The 18,789-nt window shown below is 39.0% G+C and overlaps 1 protein-coding gene across 6 annotated transcripts in view; it reads right to left on the bottom strand.

Moving 5' to 3' along the window:
* The window catches only part of LOC130523977 (immunoglobulin-like and fibronectin type III domain-containing protein 1), a 28,075-nt gene extending 9,286 nt beyond the window's left edge, over positions 1-18,789 (bottom strand). For 3 of the 6 annotated variants that reach the window (XM_057029633.1, XM_057029634.1, XM_057029639.1), the window contains exons 1-14: positions 18,589-18,777; positions 16,228-16,309; positions 15,107-15,142; positions 6,314-6,433; positions 5,957-6,099; positions 3,149-3,248; positions 3,019-3,063; positions 2,486-2,519; positions 2,185-2,368; positions 1,933-2,046; positions 1,690-1,858; positions 1,262-1,534; positions 436-1,107; positions 219-311 (exon numbers count right to left, since the gene is read on the bottom strand). In XM_057029633.1, the coding sequence (XP_056885613.1) occupies positions 219-311; positions 436-1,107; positions 1,262-1,534; positions 1,690-1,858; positions 1,933-2,046; positions 2,185-2,368; positions 2,486-2,519; positions 3,019-3,063; positions 3,149-3,248; positions 5,957-6,099; positions 6,314-6,433; positions 15,107-15,142; positions 16,228-16,276 (2,032 nt within the window). In that variant the 5' untranslated portion in view covers positions 16,277-16,309; positions 18,589-18,777. Of the gene's footprint in view, positions 1-218; positions 312-435; positions 1,108-1,261; positions 1,535-1,689; positions 1,859-1,932; positions 2,047-2,184; positions 2,369-2,485; positions 2,520-3,018; positions 3,064-3,148; positions 3,249-5,956; positions 6,100-6,313; positions 6,434-13,714; positions 13,814-15,106; positions 15,143-16,227; positions 16,310-18,588 lie in introns of those variants that run through there. The other 3 variants (XM_057029636.1, XM_057029637.1, XM_057029635.1) reach the window with 3 other exon arrangements.

Genomic DNA, 18,789 nt, shown 5'->3' with positions numbered 1-18,789 from the left:
TGATGAATGCAATTATGCAATCCACATTACAGGTATTATTGATTCCCTTTTTTGAGTGTCCAAACTATCTGTTCCTTGAGCTGGCTGTGCATTGGACAAAGCAGTGCTTTATGTCAGCGTGAGTACTTTCTTTGTCAGTTTGGTATTGCATAAGAGGTATTGATCCTTGAATGACTTTGAGTCAGTAAATTCTTGAACATGCAGCTTTCTTTACTTACCAACAATAGCTTCTTCAACTACCAGATTTTTCTTGATGAAATGTTTTCCTTTTTTCCTAGAGTTTTCATTGTCATTTGTTGTTTTCTCATCATCTATTAGTGATAAATAATAATTCTTGCTTAATTATTGTTTAATATCAATGTGCTTCAACTCATATATTTTAAATGAATAAAATGTGAATTGTTGTGAATTGTGTATAATCTTTGAATTTCTTACCTATTTCTGTATCTGGAACTAGTGAATCTTCTATCACAAGTTTCTTCGCTTCTCCATATCCCTCTCCTTTCTCCTCTCTTACTGCTTCAGCTCCTTTGCCTCCTTTACCTTCTTGTCCTTCATTTTCAATGTCTGAATCCTCATTTGAATGACTCTCTTCCTCTTCCTCCTTCTCCTCCTCTTCAACAAAATATTCTACAAGAAAGTCTTGATTGTCACCAGTTGCACCATCAACTGCTACTCCAACTTCACTTGTGCCAGCTTTACCTAAACCTGTTGCAGATCCAGCAATAGCAGCAACTGCATCAGAGCCACCATGAGCAGCTGCACCTGCTTCCTTCCTTCGTTCCTTGTTCTTAGACTTCTGCATAGCTCCAGTCTTCTCATCTGCTGATCTTTTTGACTTTGCAGTCATCTTAGCTGCAGCTTTAGCAATAGCTTTGGCTTCTTCTGCTGCTTTTTTAGCTGCTTGAGCCTGTGCCCAAGCCGCTGCTGCTGCAGCTTCTTTTTCAACTTGAGCTTTCTTGGCATTTTCCATTTTTTCTGCCATTTCTTTGTCATATCTTTCCTTCTGGTCCTTAGCTATCCTCATTAAATCTTCAGTGTTACCTCCTCCAGCGATAGTTGTTTTGCGAGAAGCCTTCTTGCCCTTGTTGGCAGGATCTCTGTCAGCTTAAAAGATTGTAAAATCATTTGTAATATTCAACTAAATGCTTAAGAGTTTAGCAATCATTTTGATATCCAAAGAATGTATCTAAAAGTTATGTCCTAATAATTTTTCTTGCATGATCATATTTTGTAATAAAATAAGAAAATAATGATTCACCTTCAACTACAAGCCAGGCATTGCATGATTTGATTCCTGCCACAGCAGCATAGATACCTGCATCCAGAGGTAAACAGTCTCGCACAATCAGTTTATGGATAAGTTTATCCTCTGATACAGTGATTTCATGTTTCTCACTGTTTGACAGTGGAGCATTTTTGCCAAACCATTTAATGTCATTCATAGGTGCTGTTAGGACACATTGAAAGAGGGCGTCTTCTCTTTCCAGAGCCTTAACCTCTTGTATTTTCACAGCAAAATCAACTTCTGGAACTGCAAACATGAACAAAACAATGACGGGGCTCAGTAAAACTAGCATCACTAATAAAAGAAAAATCACTTCAGGGCTCTAATTTATATTACAGGAGGATATAGGATATAATTTACATTAACCTGATTGATTCCTCATAACCCAACTGAGGATGTACCTTTGAACTCAGTAGAGAAGACATTGACACCTTCAACGTCTACTGAATAGAGTCCAGCATCATCTGTGCCTAGGTTTTTAATTGTGAACACATATTTCTTGCCCACTTGTTTTAAACTGTGCTTCATTGATTCACTCTCCTCTACTGTGAATGGAACCATTACACCATCCTGCACAACACAGAGACATGTTATAGTTTTAAAAGGCAGTGAATAAAGGTTGGATGTTGCAGTTAAGCCTTTACCTTGTACAGGAATATTTTGCTGCTGGGATCTTTTAGGTCCATGTCCAATTCAATTGTTGCACAGTTCTCTTCTTTTACATCAATATGTTTGAGTGCAGAGATCTGAGAGATGAACTATTGAAATAAATCAACATTTTAAGAAATCATTCTGACGTAATACCATATCTGTGGTGAATACAGTGGAACACACAAGTGGAACAAATGGTGACAGACAAGAGAAGAAGATCATTAATTCAAGAAGGTTTTACAAACCCCTGCAATCTCCTCCTCTCTCTCTTTCTTCATTTCGCTGAGTTTCTTCAACATGCCACGGAAGTCTTTGATGCCATATTCAGCACAAATGCGCTCATAATCTTTCTTGTCTGCACTAAGCAGAATTTCCCAGACTTTTTCTTCTGGCTCCATTGCCTTTTCTTCACGGACTCCATCAGCATTACTGTCCAGTAAGAAATGTTTTACATCATATAACAACTTTCATCTGCTCTCACCCTATCATTGTGAAATCCCTTGAGCTTCAACAGCATAATATCCAGCGCAAATGCAATCTACTTACCGTTTTTTAAGCTTTTTCCTGTAGTCTGCTATATCTGAGAAAGCATAAAATGTTTTAATAATGTCTGACAAAAATAATGACAAAAAATAGATTTTTAGAGTTCATTAAAAAAACATTAAAATATCACATTTTAATAAAAATGCACTCTTGAAACACACATAAAATAATTTAAATGAATTCGAAATTCTGTCAAAGCTTTCAGAATTTTATAACTGTGCGGAGGTGGTACAAAGTCTTATTATTCATGATTGTTTTAATTCTGTACAGAAGCTGTGAAAATATTTTTTTTCTCATTCCATTTGTAAAATCTGTCTACACCTCTAGTGTTTACTGATCCACTCTGTTGTGGATAATACAGCAACACAGGCTGACATTAGTCATTCAATTTATGAGAGTGCCTTTAAAGTGTCAAGTTACCCACACAATGGCACTGCAATGATGTGGCATAAACAGTGACAGACACAATTATTCCTATAATACCAATACAATATATGGACTTGGCTGTATAGAAAAAAACATATACAAATACTCACCTCCTCCTTGTGTCTTTTGTAATTCTTTCGTCCTGGAGAATCCAACTGTAAACACATATTGAGTGATCATCATAATATAACAGAAAAATTCAAAATTTGTAATCAAAAGATGGGGAGAGCAGGATCTTACCTTCAATGACATTCAACAGAACAGTGCATACAGCTTTTCCATACTCATTAGTGGCAAAACATTTGTAGGTGTCAGCATCTTCAGGTGAGACTTTTGGAAACTGTTGGATTTTGAATGCACACATATGTTTCTTTTGGGACAACAATTTTAATGGATTTTATATGACACAAATAATACTACCTATGGTTAAGTTGTTACAGCTACTAAGTTTATTCATTAGCATTTATCAGAAAATGCTATTTTTGGTTTTCAATTAAGGCCTAAGGCCTGAGCAAGGACCCAATTATTCCTGCTGTTTTTATTTGTTTTTTTCTTTTCCCAAGTGTTTTCCATTTCCATATGTTCAGAAACCCATGTAAGTCTGCACACATCAGTTCTGGCAAAAATTTGATAATTTAATGTATTTATACATATCAGAGAAATCGCTCAGTAGCAACATTTACAGTTTTTCAGATTTGGTAGGCACTTTTGTTATAAGATGCACAAAAAGTGTCAAGGAAACATGAACTGAAATCAACAGGAAAATGGCCATTCTTACTCTGATTCTGAACTAACACAATTCATCCAATCATATTAATTACTGCTCTAAATTATGTTCAATAAATTCGAGAACACACAGTGTGAAGCTTCCTGTAACTGAATCTGTGTGGCAGTGACGCAAAGTTTGTTGATTTGTTTTTGCCATACCACAAAGGTTTGAAGAGCTCTCACTCCCACCTACTTTATTGTAACAACACCAAAATACATTATGCATTTAACATCGACTACCATCATCATGATCTGCTTTTTGCATTTCAAGATCGGATTTAGCGCTTTTCTACATCTACTATATAGTGTAGCTCTAGATAGGGACTGGATCAGACTACCTTTATATTCAAGGAGATTACAGTATTTCAGATTACACGAGAATAACTCGAGAAGCTGGAGAAACACCAAGGGCTGAAGGAGGAGATAGAGAGAATGTGGAGTATGAAGGCAACAGTGGTCCCAGTAGTGATTTGGACACTAGGGGCAGAAACCCCCAACCTGAGTAGATGGCTCTAACAGATACCAGGAACCCTCAGACTCCCAGACCTAGAGGACCCGAGTCCAAAGGAAGGAGGCACCACCCAGGAGGGGTGAGGAAGAGATTTATATGAGCACAGCCAACTCCCAGAACAAGACCCAGTAGTCATTACTTTAGCAGACATCCAAACAAGAGTGTCCAAAATGAAGAGCTGGACAGCACCAGGGCCCGATAAGAGCCACGCCTACTGGCTTAAGAAGCTGACTGCACTCCATGAACGCCTGGCAGCACAGATGAACCAGCTTCTAACATCAGGGGACCACCCAGAGTGGCTAACCCAGGGCCGGACAGTCCTCATAATGAAGGACCCCCAGAAGGACACAATACCGTCCAACTACCGGCCCATAACCTGCCTCAGCACCACATGGAAGCTCCTATCAGGCATCATAGCGGCTAAGATCAGCAGGCACATGGATCAATACATGAGCAGAGCACAGAAAGGCATAGAGAACAACGCCAGAGGTGCCAAGCACCAGCTACTGGTCGACAGGGAAATCGCCCAGGACTGTAAGATGCGGCACACCAACCTGTGCACTACCTGGATTGATTACAAGAAAGCCTGTGACTCAATGCCGCACACATGGATACTGGAGTGCTTAAAGCTGTATAACATCAACAGGACACTAAGAGAGTTCATCCAGAACTCCATGAAGCTGTGGAACACGATTCTGGAGGCCAAATCAAAGCCAATTGCGCGGGTGAGCATCAGATGTGGCATATATCAAGGAGATGCTCTGTCCCCCCTGCGGTTCTGCATAGGCCTAAACCCCCTCAGCCAGATCATCACCAAGAGTGGCTATGGGTACCAGTTCCGAAGTGGAACAACCGTCAGCCACCTCCTGACATCAAGCTGTATGCCAAGAATGAGCGTGACATCGACTCCCTGATTCACCTCACTAGGATCTACAGCAAGGACATCGGGATGTCATTCGAGCTTGACAAATGTGGGTGGATGATATCTAGAAGAGAAAGGTGATCACAACTGATGGGTTTGAACTACCTGAAGGGAACATCACAGATGTGCAGGGCAGTTACAAATACCTGGGGATCCCGCAGGCAAATAGTAACGATGAGGAGGCAGCTAGGAAGTGACTAATATCGAGAAAACATACCAGTGGCTGACAAAGGCTGGACTGAAGGACAGCATAGAGGCACTACTCATGGCTGTACAAGAACAGGCCCTGAGCACCAGAGCAATAGAGGCCAGGGTCTACCATACCAGACAAGACCCCAGGTGCAGACTTTGTGGAGATGCCCCTGAGACAGTCCAGCACATCACAGCAGGGTGCAAGATGTTAGAAGGGAAGGCATACATGGAGCGGCATAACCAGGTGGCTGGCATAGTGTACAGGAACATCTGCACTGAGTATGGACTGGATGCCCCAGGGTCCAGGTGGGAGACACCCCCAAAAGTGCTGGAGAACCAGCAGGCCAAGATACTGTGGGACTTCTAGATCCAGACTGACAAGATGGTGGCCAACCAGCCTGACATAGTGGTGGTGGATTAACACCAGAAGACAGTGGTGGTGATAGATGTCGCAATCCCAAGTGATCGTGAACATTTTAAATAACGATATTAATTTCTTTCTGACGTGTTTCCAACTAAAATAAAATTTAAAATAAATGCATAAAATTTAGAAGAGTGGAAAAACCTGCAATTTACTGTGTAACATGTAACACAATAGTGTGGAAAAATGTTGCCAGTTGATCATTACACTTGCATGGTAACAGTAACAGCTTACCTGAAGGGTATTCTCATATGATGCTTCATCATATTTCTGCAGGCATACATCAGGGTGATAATGTATTTCTCCATTTGCTCTGCTCCATGTTACTGTAGGTGGTGGGTTGCCTGTAACTTTGGCTTTAAAGACTGCTGTTTTACCTAAAATATTTATGAAATATTGCTTTTATGTTTCTCACGAAGTTTGGATGAAACAAACATTTATAACTAGTATGCCATTATGAATGATTATAGCATGCATTTAAAAAAAAAAAGCATTACGTTTCATAATTCAGTGTTCAACATTTCAACTCATCAACTCCGAAACCATGTTACTATATAAAAAGCAGCAAGCAAGCATAAATTTTTACTTTACCTTCCTGAATGGTAAGAGCAATAGGTTTGCGAGTAAAATCGGGAGTTGATTTTCCTTCTGGTAGTTCCTCCACAAACTGTGTAATCATGACACCAGGCACTTTTGACTTCTTCCTGATGCCTAATAAAAATGAAAGATTCTCAATACTTGATACACAAGGGATCGTTCAAGTTACATACTGTAAAGCGGAGCGGCCTCTGCGGTAACGTATTGCGTCACTTCCTGTCTTCTCAATCGTTCGCTGGTTGCACTGTGCACGGGGAGTTGTATTCACTTTACTTAATATTGAACACTTGGCGTGTTGTATTCACTTTACTTAAAATTTTAACAATTGGGACATTCTAGTCACCTGATAACAACAGTGAGAAACAACCCATATTAAACAAATACAGGGCTCCGCCGACTATTAGCATTAGCATGGCCTCACCGTCTGTTTCACCCGGTGTCTTTGTCTGTTCAGCGTGTGAAATGTTTAGTTACTCCTCTGCCTCTTTTAGTGAAGGGAATAGGTGCAGGAAGTGTACTTTATTTACGGCTATGGAGGCGATACTTAGCGAGCTTAAGATGCGGTTCCGCAGCTGGAGTTGCGTCGGGTAGCTAGGAGAAGCTAGCTGCTATGGAGCCGCCTAGCATAGCTTCAGCTAGCGGTCCCCCGGCAGCAGCCGGCTAGCCAGGGTGGCTGGGTGATGGTTCGCAGGAAGCGTAGCCCAAAACAAAGGCCCACGGTGCACCACCAACCGCTTCCGCTTGGCTAACCGTTTTTCCCCACTCGGCGACACACCCGCTGAGAAACTGACCCTGGTAATTGGCGACTCTGTTTTGCGCGACATGAAGCCGACTCCAGCGACCATAGTTAAGTGCATTCCGGGGGCCAGAGCGGGCGACATAGAAGCAAATTTATGATTACTGGCGAGACGTAAACGTAAATTTGGTAAAGTTATTATTCACGTCGGAGCCAACGACACCTGGCTTCGTCAGTCGGAGGTCACCAAAATTAACATAGAGTCGGTGTGCAGCTACGCAAAAACGATGTCGGACTCCGTATCATTCTCTGGTCCCCCCTCCAATCTGGCCAACGATGAGATGTTTAGCCGCATGTCATTGCTTCATTGCTGGCTGTCACGGTGGTGCCCCGAAAACCAGCCTTTATAGACAATTGGAGCACTTTTCAGGGAAAACCTGGTCTGATTAGGAGAGACGGTGTCCATCCCACACGGGATGGTGCCTCTCTCATTTCTAGTAATTTGGCTAATTTTATTAGACTCAAAGTGACCTGACAATCCAGGGTCCAGACCAGGATGCAGAGTTGTAGTCTTAGACACCTCTCTGCTACTTCCATAGAACCTTCATCCACCAACAATAACATATTTAACACTATAGAGGTAATTTCTGTTCCACGGTTAAAAGTTTACCAAGCACAGAGCAGGGGAGCGGTCAATCACCATAATCTTATTAAAATTAATACTAAAGCACAAGTTGGAGAAACTAATATCACAATTAAGTGTGGACTGTTAAATATTAGATCTCTTTTGTGTAAATCCCTGTTAGTACACAACCTGATAATGGATCATCACATTAATTTATTTTGTCTTACTGAGACCTGGCTTCAGGAGGAGGAGTATGTTAGCTTAAATGAATCTACTCCTCTTACCCATCTTAATTATCATATTCCTTGTGTTACTGGTCGAGGAAGGGGAGTGGCAGCAATCTATCACTCCAAGTTATTAATTAACCTTGGACCAAAATATGGCTCCAGTTCATTTGAAAGCCTGACTGTTGGCATCACCCATCTGAACTGGAAGGCAGAAAAGCCACTTCTGTTTGTAGTTGTATATCGGCCCCCTGCTGGGCCACATTCAGAGCTCCTGTCTGAGTTCTCTGATTTCTTATCTGACTTGGTCCTTAGAACAGACAAAGTCATTATCATTGGAGATTTTAATATCCATGTAGACATTGTAAATGACAGCTTTAGAAATGGCTTCATTTCATTACTTGAGTCAGTTGGTTTCCTCCAGCAGATAAAGCAACCAACTCATAACTTCAACCACACCCTAGATCTAGTTCTGAGTTATGGTGTTGAGGTAGAACATGTGTCAGTGTTCCCTCAGACCCCACTCCTGTCAGACCATTCTTTACTTTTACATTTATGATTAAGGATTCTTCTATGCTCAGAGCACAGTCTTACTATAGCAGATGTCTTTCAGATAATGCTGTAACTAAGTTTAAAGAAGGTGATCCCTCTGCTAATCCCAGGACCACCGTGTGTTTCCTCAGGGATCAATCATTATAATCTTATCCCTGCTGAGGTTGACTCTATTGCTTAAGGTGCAGCAACCTCACTGAGAATCACGCTTGATTCTGTTGACCCCCTGAAAAAGAAAATAGTAAATCAGAGGAGGTGTGCCCCCTGGTATAATTCACATATCAGGACCCTCAAGCAGAAAGTGCGAAGACTTGAAAGGAAGTGCCATTCTTGTAAAAGAGACAGCTATCATGTAGCCTGGAAAGACTGTCTATTAGTTTACAAAAAGGCCCTCTGCAAGGCTAGAACAGCTTATTTTTCTTCTTTAATTGAGGAAAATAAGAACAACTCCAGGTTTCTTTTCAGCACTGTGGCCAAATTAAACAAGAGTCACAGTGTTTTGGATCCACATATCCCTTCTTCCCTGAGTGGTGAAGACTTAATGAGCTTCTTCACTGATAAAGTTCTAGCTATCAGAGAAAAAGCTAACCAGGCCATCCCTACAACTGGACCATCACCAGATGTGCTGACTGTGGGAACATACAGGTTCTCCAACGAGCCCTTAAACTTCTTCACCCCTATATATTTTTCTGAGTCATCGCTAATTCAGAAATCTAAGACCACCACGTGTCTTTTAAAACCCATCCCAACAGACCTGTTGAAGGATGTTTTACCATTGATAGGCAGTTCTATCCTGGACCAGATCAATGGTTCTTTAGTGACAGGTTATGTACCCCGGTCCTACAAGGTGGCAGTGATTAAGCCGTTGCTTGAAAAACATCACGGGATCCTGATGTATTAGCAAATTATAGGCCAATATCTGACCTTCCTTTTATCTCTAAAGTTCTTGAGAAGGCAGTGTTGACTCAGTTACTGGAGCACCTGCAGAGGAACAGCCTGTTTGAGATGTTTCAGTCAGGCTTTAGAGCTCATCACAGCACAGAAACAGCACTTCTTAAAGTTACTAATGATCTTCTCATAGCTTCAGATCATGGACTGGTCTCTATGCTGGTTCTGCTGGATCTCAGTGCTGCTTTTGATACAGTTGATCACAGCATCCTGTTACATGACTGGAACATGTGATTAGGATTAAAGGGACAGCACTAGACTGGTTTAGATCATATTTATCTGATAGATACCAGTTTGCTCATGTCCATGGTGTTCCCTCCTCATACAGTAGGGTTAGCCATGAAGTTCCTCAAGGTTCTGTACTTGGACCAATCCTCTTCACCTTGTACAAGCTTCCCTTACGGATCATTATTCGGCAGCATGGGATACATTTTCATTGTTATGCTGATGACACTCAGCTATATTTATCCATGAAACCAGAGGAGACAGAGAAGTTAGTGAAGCTTCAGACCTGTCTTAAAGACATAAAGTCCTGGATGTCTTCAAATTTCCTCCTCCTTAACTCAGGAAAAACTGAGGTCATGTTGTTTGGTCCTGAACCTCTCAGGGATAGATTAGATCACATGATCACTCCAGATGGTATCTCATTAACATCTAGTCTCTCTGTGAGGAATCTAGGAGTAACTTTTGATCAAAATCTCTCCTTCAACTCACACATTAAATTAGTCTCTAGAAGTGCCTTTTTTCACCTGAGGAACATCACAAAGATTAGTAAACTACTGACGCAGCATGAAACTGAAAAGTTAATTCATGCTTTTGTTACTTCTAGGCTGGACTATTGTAATTCTTTATTATCAGGGTGTCCAAACAACTCTTTAAGAAGCCTCCAGCTGATCCAAAATGCTGCATTTGATTGTAAAAGACGCTATATAAATAAAGATTGATTAAAAGACAATCTACCAAGCTAAGAAGTGTAAAATCCCTCTGAAAATACCTGATCTGCACAACTGAGTAATGTTTATTGTGCTCATTGTCAACCTGGTTTTGTTCAAGGGTGCTAATAACTGAGGTAACTGCAGACACTTGGACTGTAGAGTCAATCTCCCAAAACACTTATTTAGTCGGTGTGCCTTCAGCCAGTTCAGTCAGCTCAACTCAAAATCAGAATATTATATTAGGCATTTCAAGAAGGTCTTCTACTGAAGTGTCAGCCTTCTTGTTCACATCCTCTTGAGTGAAGACCTGCAAGTTTACCAAAGCTAGGGTAACCAGGCAGGGCTGAACAAATAAGTCTGGTGTACTACTGCCTCTTGCACTTCACACTATGTTTAAACAATACTTTCCCACTCTACCTGGCTCACTCAGAAGGGCATGATACTCAGTGTAATCTCACCAATCTTCATTCATTCAAAGAATAATCTCTCACACAATATGCCTTCAATTGGCCTGTAGAACTGTCGATGATCAGGTAACAAAGCTGGCTTAATATCTGCTTACACTTCTCACCTCTGTTTAGACATCCTTACCCTCAGACCTTCTCCTTACATCCTTTAGACATCCTTACCCTTTTTTGAATGTCAAGCCATTCTGGTAACAGCTTGATTAAGGTCTACAATATCCGCTAGGACAGCATTATTGGCAGCATTATTTACAGAGATCAACACACTGCTGTCATCCATCTGAGTGTTCCTTGCTTGTCCTAGGGGATTTCAACATCCAGTTGGACAACCCCAGCTCAGCCTACTTCCTGGCCCTGATTAGGTCTTTTGACCTACCGTAAGTACCCATTGATAGTTCTCACAGAGCTGGCAAAGATCGTGTTCTTGATTCTTGCTCAGAGTTGCTCTAGACTAGAGGCACCTTCACAATTACTGCTCTGCATCTCTCAGACCACTTTTTCATTCAAAGTGAGGCTCACTAAGAAGAACCCTGCTCGTCTTTCAGAACACTGTCCTCTCAAGAGGTTAATGATACTGCCAATACAATTTGCTCTGCTCTGAGGTATTTCTGGGTAAATTTATAGGTCTGTCTTCTACAATCCTCCATGCCTGCGCAGTCTATCCAGCCACAGCTGGTGTATGATACCCTGATCTTAGTGCAGCAGAGCAACAATCCGGCACAAATCCGCTGCCCCTGAGGAACTTGACAGCTATCAGTCTTTACTATCTTCCTTCTTTTCCTGCATCACTGCTGCAAGAAGTTGTTTTACAACATCAACAGCACCATAGACACTCTTCTCCACCCTCACAAACCCTACTAACCCCCCACTGTAACTGTAATTGTACCTGTAACAGTCCGCATTAAGTTCAAGTCACCAATGCTGACCTACAGAATAGTAACTCCATCTGCTCCCTCTGACTTGAACAGTCTGAAATAATGGCATCCTTTGTCCTCTGCATTCTGCACCTGAGCTTCATCGCATTCTATATCGGCAAAGCAATCCAAAATATTTTTGTACCTTGTTCCCAATTAGTGGAACAAACTCCTGCCTTCCGTCTGAGCAGGGGAATTCCTCTTTTCCTTCCAAAAGCTATTGAAGAAACAGCTCTTCTAAGAGTTCTTGCATTCCTAACAACACTTATCTTACTCCTCCTACCTGGTGTTAGATTTTAGTGGTTTCAGCATCCATAGTCAGTGCAAAGCAGGAAACTCCTCAAAGTCACATATCTCATCTACAGTTCACCAACACTCCAAATTTTCTTCTAGATATTCCCCTGTTGCTTAGCAGCTGCAATTACCTGGTCCTTGGTTTTCACATACATTGCTATTAGGGCCTGATTTGAGTAGCCAGATTTGCATTGGGACCCAGCTAAACACCAGCCATCCTCCAAACTTCCTTCGCTAGCCGCAAATGGCTAGATGTCATCCATATTCACGCCCTTCCACAAACACTGAATCATGGTACAGCAGTGCCACATAGTGGCATCTGCAGCAGCAGCATGGCTGGCTGTGGAAAAAAAATAGAAATAACCTGACTGGTCACAACAGACCTACTCTTTCTCCTCCCCAGATCTTTCATTGGTCTTTAGAAATATAAAAATTCACATAAGTCTCAATTGCATGGTGGCTGATTATGCCTCTCAATGTAAGTTGTTTTGAACTAAAGTGTCTGCTGAATGACTAAAATGTAAATAGATATTCATTAGAACATAATGATGATGAAAGTGCAACGACTACTTCTGGATGAAGATGACTTCATAAAGCTATAGCTGATTGTTTGCACAGAACGTGCAAATCCACAGCAATGTAAACCTCCGCACTAAGCAAAGGGGGGGGGGGGTTACTTTGCCAATCATTTGTCAGTCATTTCATTGCATGGTATTGTAATACATTTTTTTTACAATTTGAATGAATTCTTTATCACATTTAATACATTTATTCCCTAAATTTCCCACCTGCAAAGAAAAGCATTTTAATGTAAACTAATATATCCTGAATTATTTGCCATAATGAGGTTATGTTTCCACTAACCCAAATAATGTGCAGGAATACTAATCTATTCCATATTCTATTAATTAATTTGTGACTACATCGGAATCAGATGTGTACAATAAATGCATTTCTGCAAACCCTTTATCTACATAAATGGTTTACATCTGTGTCAGGATAACAATGATGGTCCGCAGAAATCCAAACTTCAAGGTAATACCTGAGGAGAGTTACAGTTTTCTGAAGTTTATCACAACAGATCAAATGGCAGCTTTTTGATGCTCAAAACCATATCTATGTATATATAACAAAAATATGTCTTCTGACTTTGCAAATGAAGACTGGTTTAGACCGATGTATTTCATGTATTTATTGTGATATAAACATGCAATCCAAAGTGAGTTATTAAACTATTCTGAGTCATATGAGTCTGTTTTACAGGCGAACACTTTAAAACATATTTATTTGAAATGAGTTTTTTTATTATAGTATAATTGACAGTTTCATTTTACCTTTGTACATGCATAATTGATCATATGCTTTATTTCATATATGAGGTATGAAATAAACAAAATAAAGATGTTTAATTTGATGTAAAAGCAACAACAAAAAGTCCCCATAAATATGTTAAAATCACATGTACAAATGTGCGCATTGTTTGAGAAACATTTTCATGTAACACACACAACATCTAATATTGATAAAGCTAATGTGTCATTTGAACCATTTTTATTTTATTTGTAACACAGTTCAGTCAAAAGTTTAAGCTCAACTCACTTTTCGGACTATCTAAATGTCTTTATAATTCAATACACTACAGTATACATTGGAGTGTACTTTCTATATTCTCAGAATACACAAGAGTAGCAAAATGGACTGACCAATCTGGTGAAGGCCTTCATTAAATGCTGATCACAGGGGTTCAACAGGTTCCACCAGGCTCCTTAATATTATTAATTTTCTCTTTATGCATGAAATACCTGCAATGGGCAAAGTTAACTATATAATAAAAATAAATAAAATGAGCAGACTGCTTTATCTAGTTTCAGTTAGAAGCGTATTGGTAAAAGACTTGCAATCAGGTGTTACACGACAGTCTGTGCTGTGTATGTATGTGGTAAAATGCTGACAATGTTATTTGAATTTTCATTGCTGTTAACAAGCATGACAATCACGCTGTGAATCTTATGGTTGACATCATCATTAAAAGCAAAATGTTTGCATGGGAATATAGCCTGTTCTTTTGGTGTAGCAATTAAAACTGATTTCCACAGCCAGGCATCGATGTCACGTGTCAGTCAGTATAAAAGCATTTTTTGATATAGAATTAGTATTATTTTGATTTATAAAGATGTAAATAGCCACAATTTTCTTTTATTTTGTTTTTATTATATTATAAATTATATTATTTTCTAATAGAGGGATCTGTTTTTTATGCTTAGAAATACTGGTGTCAAGAATAATGGTGATGTCTCTGCTGTAGGCAATGTTTATTGCACATTATTAAGATAAATTCTTGTCTGATTCACATTCCTTGTAAAATGTATACACTATTATTTGGTTCATCAGTTATTTAGCGTCCTGTACATATTTTAGCTGTCTTTAGTGTCTAACCGCTGATTATTAAAAGAACTTTAAAAAAAATCTTAACTCATGTGGCATCAGTTTTATAATTTAAGATTTTAGCCCCGCCCACAATTATCAGATACCATACACAGCTAAAGCAAGGTATGTATACACAATTACTATATTTAATAAGATGTACGTACATTATATTTTACATCCACGGAGTTTCTTTTTTTTCTGTTTAAAATGAGAATGCTCATCAATATTGATGTGCTACTATACATATAATTTCAAAAAGTGTTAATGTTAATGAGGGATCATTATTGGACTGTGTTTGGATTACCGGTATAATTGAGATCAAATTATTTTTGTAGAGCAGGTTCATTTATTCAGACTGAACTGTGACAATAAAAAGTATAACATACAGAACATATAGGATGACCAGAATATAGATATTAGCTCAAAAAGCATGATAAAGACACACAAAAGTCAACTTCATGGTCTTAGAGCAACAGCAGCACATGAAGGTTGTTGTCACAATAAAATGCATCTGTTGTGACACTGAAAGGTGAACCATCCATGCCGGATGACATCTTTCAAGGAGTGATGGACACCACATCACGCATGCAAACTCACCCAACATGGATTCATGCATTTATAAGAAGGAGAATCGTTTGGGTAATCTGATATCTCTCTTGCTCGCATACCTTTGTCGTCTGGGTGAACTCCTTCAGAAGCGTCGACTTAACACGCAATGTGACAGTAGGAGAAGGAACAGGATAGGTAAATATAAATCCTGACAAAAGCACCACGGCAGGTTGGAACTTCAACAGGATTATTATTATTCCAGTAAACATTAAACACCACAGTAACAATTTGACACCACAGTGAGACACACAAAGACAGACATCACTCAGGCAGAACAGAATATTTGGACAACAATGGTCAGTCTGACAAAATAAAATACATTGTATTAGTGTCATTACAACAGCACGTGAAAATCTCGTCAGCTGCTGATTAGACCGATCTTGAAGTGTGCTATCTTGAATTGTTTTTTCCTTACTGCTGGAAACTCAGGAGGATTCTTGTGCAGTGCTATTGAAAAAACTTGTATAAAAGTCTTGTGGGCAAAGATTTTAAGCTCAATTTGTTGTATGTTTTCTCGTCCAGCAAAACAACTCCAACGGTAACTCCAGGATGCTTGTATTGCATTCTGTGTTCATCTTTGCATCCAAACGTCAAAAGTATTTGATTTCATGCTGGGGTTTCTAGGGAATTGGACAGTCTTCGGTGTCTTCTTCTTTAATGCCAGTTCCTTTGGCATCTTTGGCATTGCGGTCCCGAGCTGCCAATAATGATTCTGGATGTCTGATATCATAATAATTTCTTCTTTGGGTGGCAGAGGTTGATGAATTTTTCATCCATCAAGAAATTCTCTATTGTTGCTAGATAGTCTTGCATTAAAAAGAACCACCCCATTTCATGTCAGGAAATACTTCTGATGCATGCTGTGGCTTCTTTTTTAGTATGCACCCTTGTTCAAAAATCTCTGCTCTCCCAAAAAAGATCCATTTAGATGATGACTTCATAAAGATTACAACATCACTCTTCCCAAGATGTTTCCTGTTCACTCTACTTTCTTTTCTATAATGTCTTGTTCGTCTTTGTTTTGTGTAAACATTAGTTGCGTCAGTCAGATAGATCCAGTCCAGCATAATTGTTTTTATTTTCCATTCAGAAGTAAATAGACACAAAGGCAAATGCTATTCTGAGGCCTTTTATGAACTTAAATTTGAGCAACTTTCCATTTCTTACATGTTGCACTTACCTGCCTGCCCAGATGCAGTTTGCTCTGTCACCTTTGACTTCTTCCACATTGCGTTTTTTTCTTTTGCGTTTAATCAGAGACTCTGCAGTAAAATAAAAAATAAAAAACAAGAAGCCTTTAACATGTTAAACACTCTGTAGTTGAGTCACTACTTTAAAATAAAGAAATGTTTATTATACAGTATGAATTTTACACTAATATATCAGTGTATATTCTAAATCACGCAGGTCTTTGGAGGCTGTTTTTCTGGGGTTTTTTTTAAAGAACTTAGGCAATATTTCCTGTTCTTGCTTGAACCCTTATGAGAATACCTAAATTTACTCTATAAGAGTGGTTATAGGTGTCTTGGTGGTGTCACTGAGTAGTTTCTCTATCACAATTTAATGATTAATGATTAGTAGGCCTCAGTAGTTTAACCTATTTTAAACTAAGGTGTTTTTATTGTTTCAAAACACATTTTCTATCAAGATTTTGGCATAATACTTTTCACCTCAGTAAATTGAATTAAAAATATGATTGAGCATTTCAGTCAGGCTTTCAAAATACTAAAAGGCCTTCTAAAGCAAGGTGACAACAACTCCAAAACAAAATCTTTCCTCGTGTATGAGTATATTCTCCTCTGGAAATGTATAAATGGATTTTACAAAACATTTCCTGTTAAATTTATACAGTATTTAAAGTCTATCATCAAATACAACCAAAAATATGTCACCCTGTAAGGTAAAGAACATATTTTTAGTTGTGTCCTTGCTTCAGCATATGCTGGATTTGGCATATGCTGCAAAGACTTTATCCACAGCCTTGGCTCTTGGTATGGCTTGATAATACTCATCACATATATTAAAAGCAACAGATCCATTAACAGTATACATCTTGGCAGGACTCCATTTGAAATAAAGGAAACCCACTGCTCTTCCCTCACACTAAATAGTTTTACCATTTCAGCCCACAATATTTATAGTTTGATTTTTGGCTTAGACTACCATCCGTTTTAATGAATACTGACTTTTAGGGGAGGGTAAACAAGATGTCAATAGATCCTTAAAAAATTTAAAAACTGTTGCTGCAGGGTGCATTGCCGTAAACCCTCTAAGATTGCTTTGAGAAATGAGAACTATGCTTTATAATGTCATTACAATGTCATTGGCAAGCTGTCACCATGGGCAACACTACAAAATGCCAAGTTTAATTTTAGAGATGTGTAATCTGTAATGTTAATCCCCAGTGGCTTTAGAAATGTATCTAAACAAAGAAACAAAGCAATTAAGCAAGTGATAGCATGTGATTTGTCTATTTTAACGCTGTGGTATTCAGCACTGAAATGGAGCACGGTATGCCTGTTCTATGTGCACCTCCTGTCCAGAAATAGAAAGAACAGAAAGATTAATCATGTATGAGGTTTGGGTAATTTTTATAAGTGTTCATAATTCATCATTAACATAAATAAGGGATTCTGTGAGCTGGTCAGTCATTTTGTCATTGTACATTTCTAATACTGATGACATTGTTGTATTTCTGTGCTAATGGAGTGAAACTACAGTAAGTCGTTTAAAAAGTTGCCAGTGGAAATAATGAAGAGTTTATAAAAATGCCACACAGTAAATAAATGAGTTCTGATATATCTAAGGTATGTGAAATGTCTTAGTGATTGGCAACATCCCCGACCAGATGGCTGAACTGCATTGACCTCACACTCTTGAAATGGCATCTGTTGACTTCTCAAATATCCTTTAGAGCACATGACACAGCAATATGATTTTACAAAAATAGAGTAGCAGGCTCGATGACATGACCTTCTGGTATCTTTTTTTAAAATACCTAACAACTTAATGTCAGTGTAAAGTCGATTTGGAATTCTATTAACATGTGTATTTTATTGATTTGTATTTAACTTGTAAGACTATATATATATATAATAGTATTGCAAGAATTAATGACTACAGAGAATAGAACACCACCAGCCTGTGTTGAAAAAATCCAAATTTCCTATCCCCTCCTATGTAGCTGAGGCAGGATATTGAATAAACCATTAATCTCCCTGTTCTAACCTCGCAGCTACAATCCATCCTCTCAGATTTAAACCCATGAAATTTAGACCGAATAACCTTCTTATTATCCCCAAGCACCAAATTTATTTTCTCAACGTAACCCAAGCCTGTAGAATCTCAAATGTTGTCCATAATGACTCAACACTTTATTGCTCTCTGCAGAACAGAATACCAGCAAACCTAAGTATGAGTTAGTCATTTTATGTTTTGCCGCATCTATGCATCTTGTTTGGCAGCACACATTTGAAATAGGTTGATGGCAATCCATTTTTTCCCCTTTCTAATCATTTTTTCATCCATCCTCTCCACCTACCTTCTCACAGTTCTCTGTTTTCTCTGCTCTGCGCTTCCTTTCAAACAACAATCTGGTCAATTCTGTCTTCTCCTGATCTTTATGTTTTCTTTTTATTGATGTAATAGATTCTTCCAGCAGCATGCATGCCTGTGCGTGATGCTCTGTTACTGAGTCAGTGACTGGCAAAAGCTATTTAAGGGTTGTTGTTTTTTTGTTTTT

Source organism: Takifugu flavidus, chromosome 4, assembly GCF_003711565.1.
Source record: "Takifugu flavidus isolate HTHZ2018 chromosome 4, ASM371156v2, whole genome shotgun sequence".
NCBI classification, from domain to species: Eukaryota; Metazoa; Chordata; class Actinopteri; order Tetraodontiformes; family Tetraodontidae; genus Takifugu; species Takifugu flavidus.
Note: the sequence above shows the minus strand (reverse complement) of the source record. Positions and strands in the feature narration are given on the sequence as shown.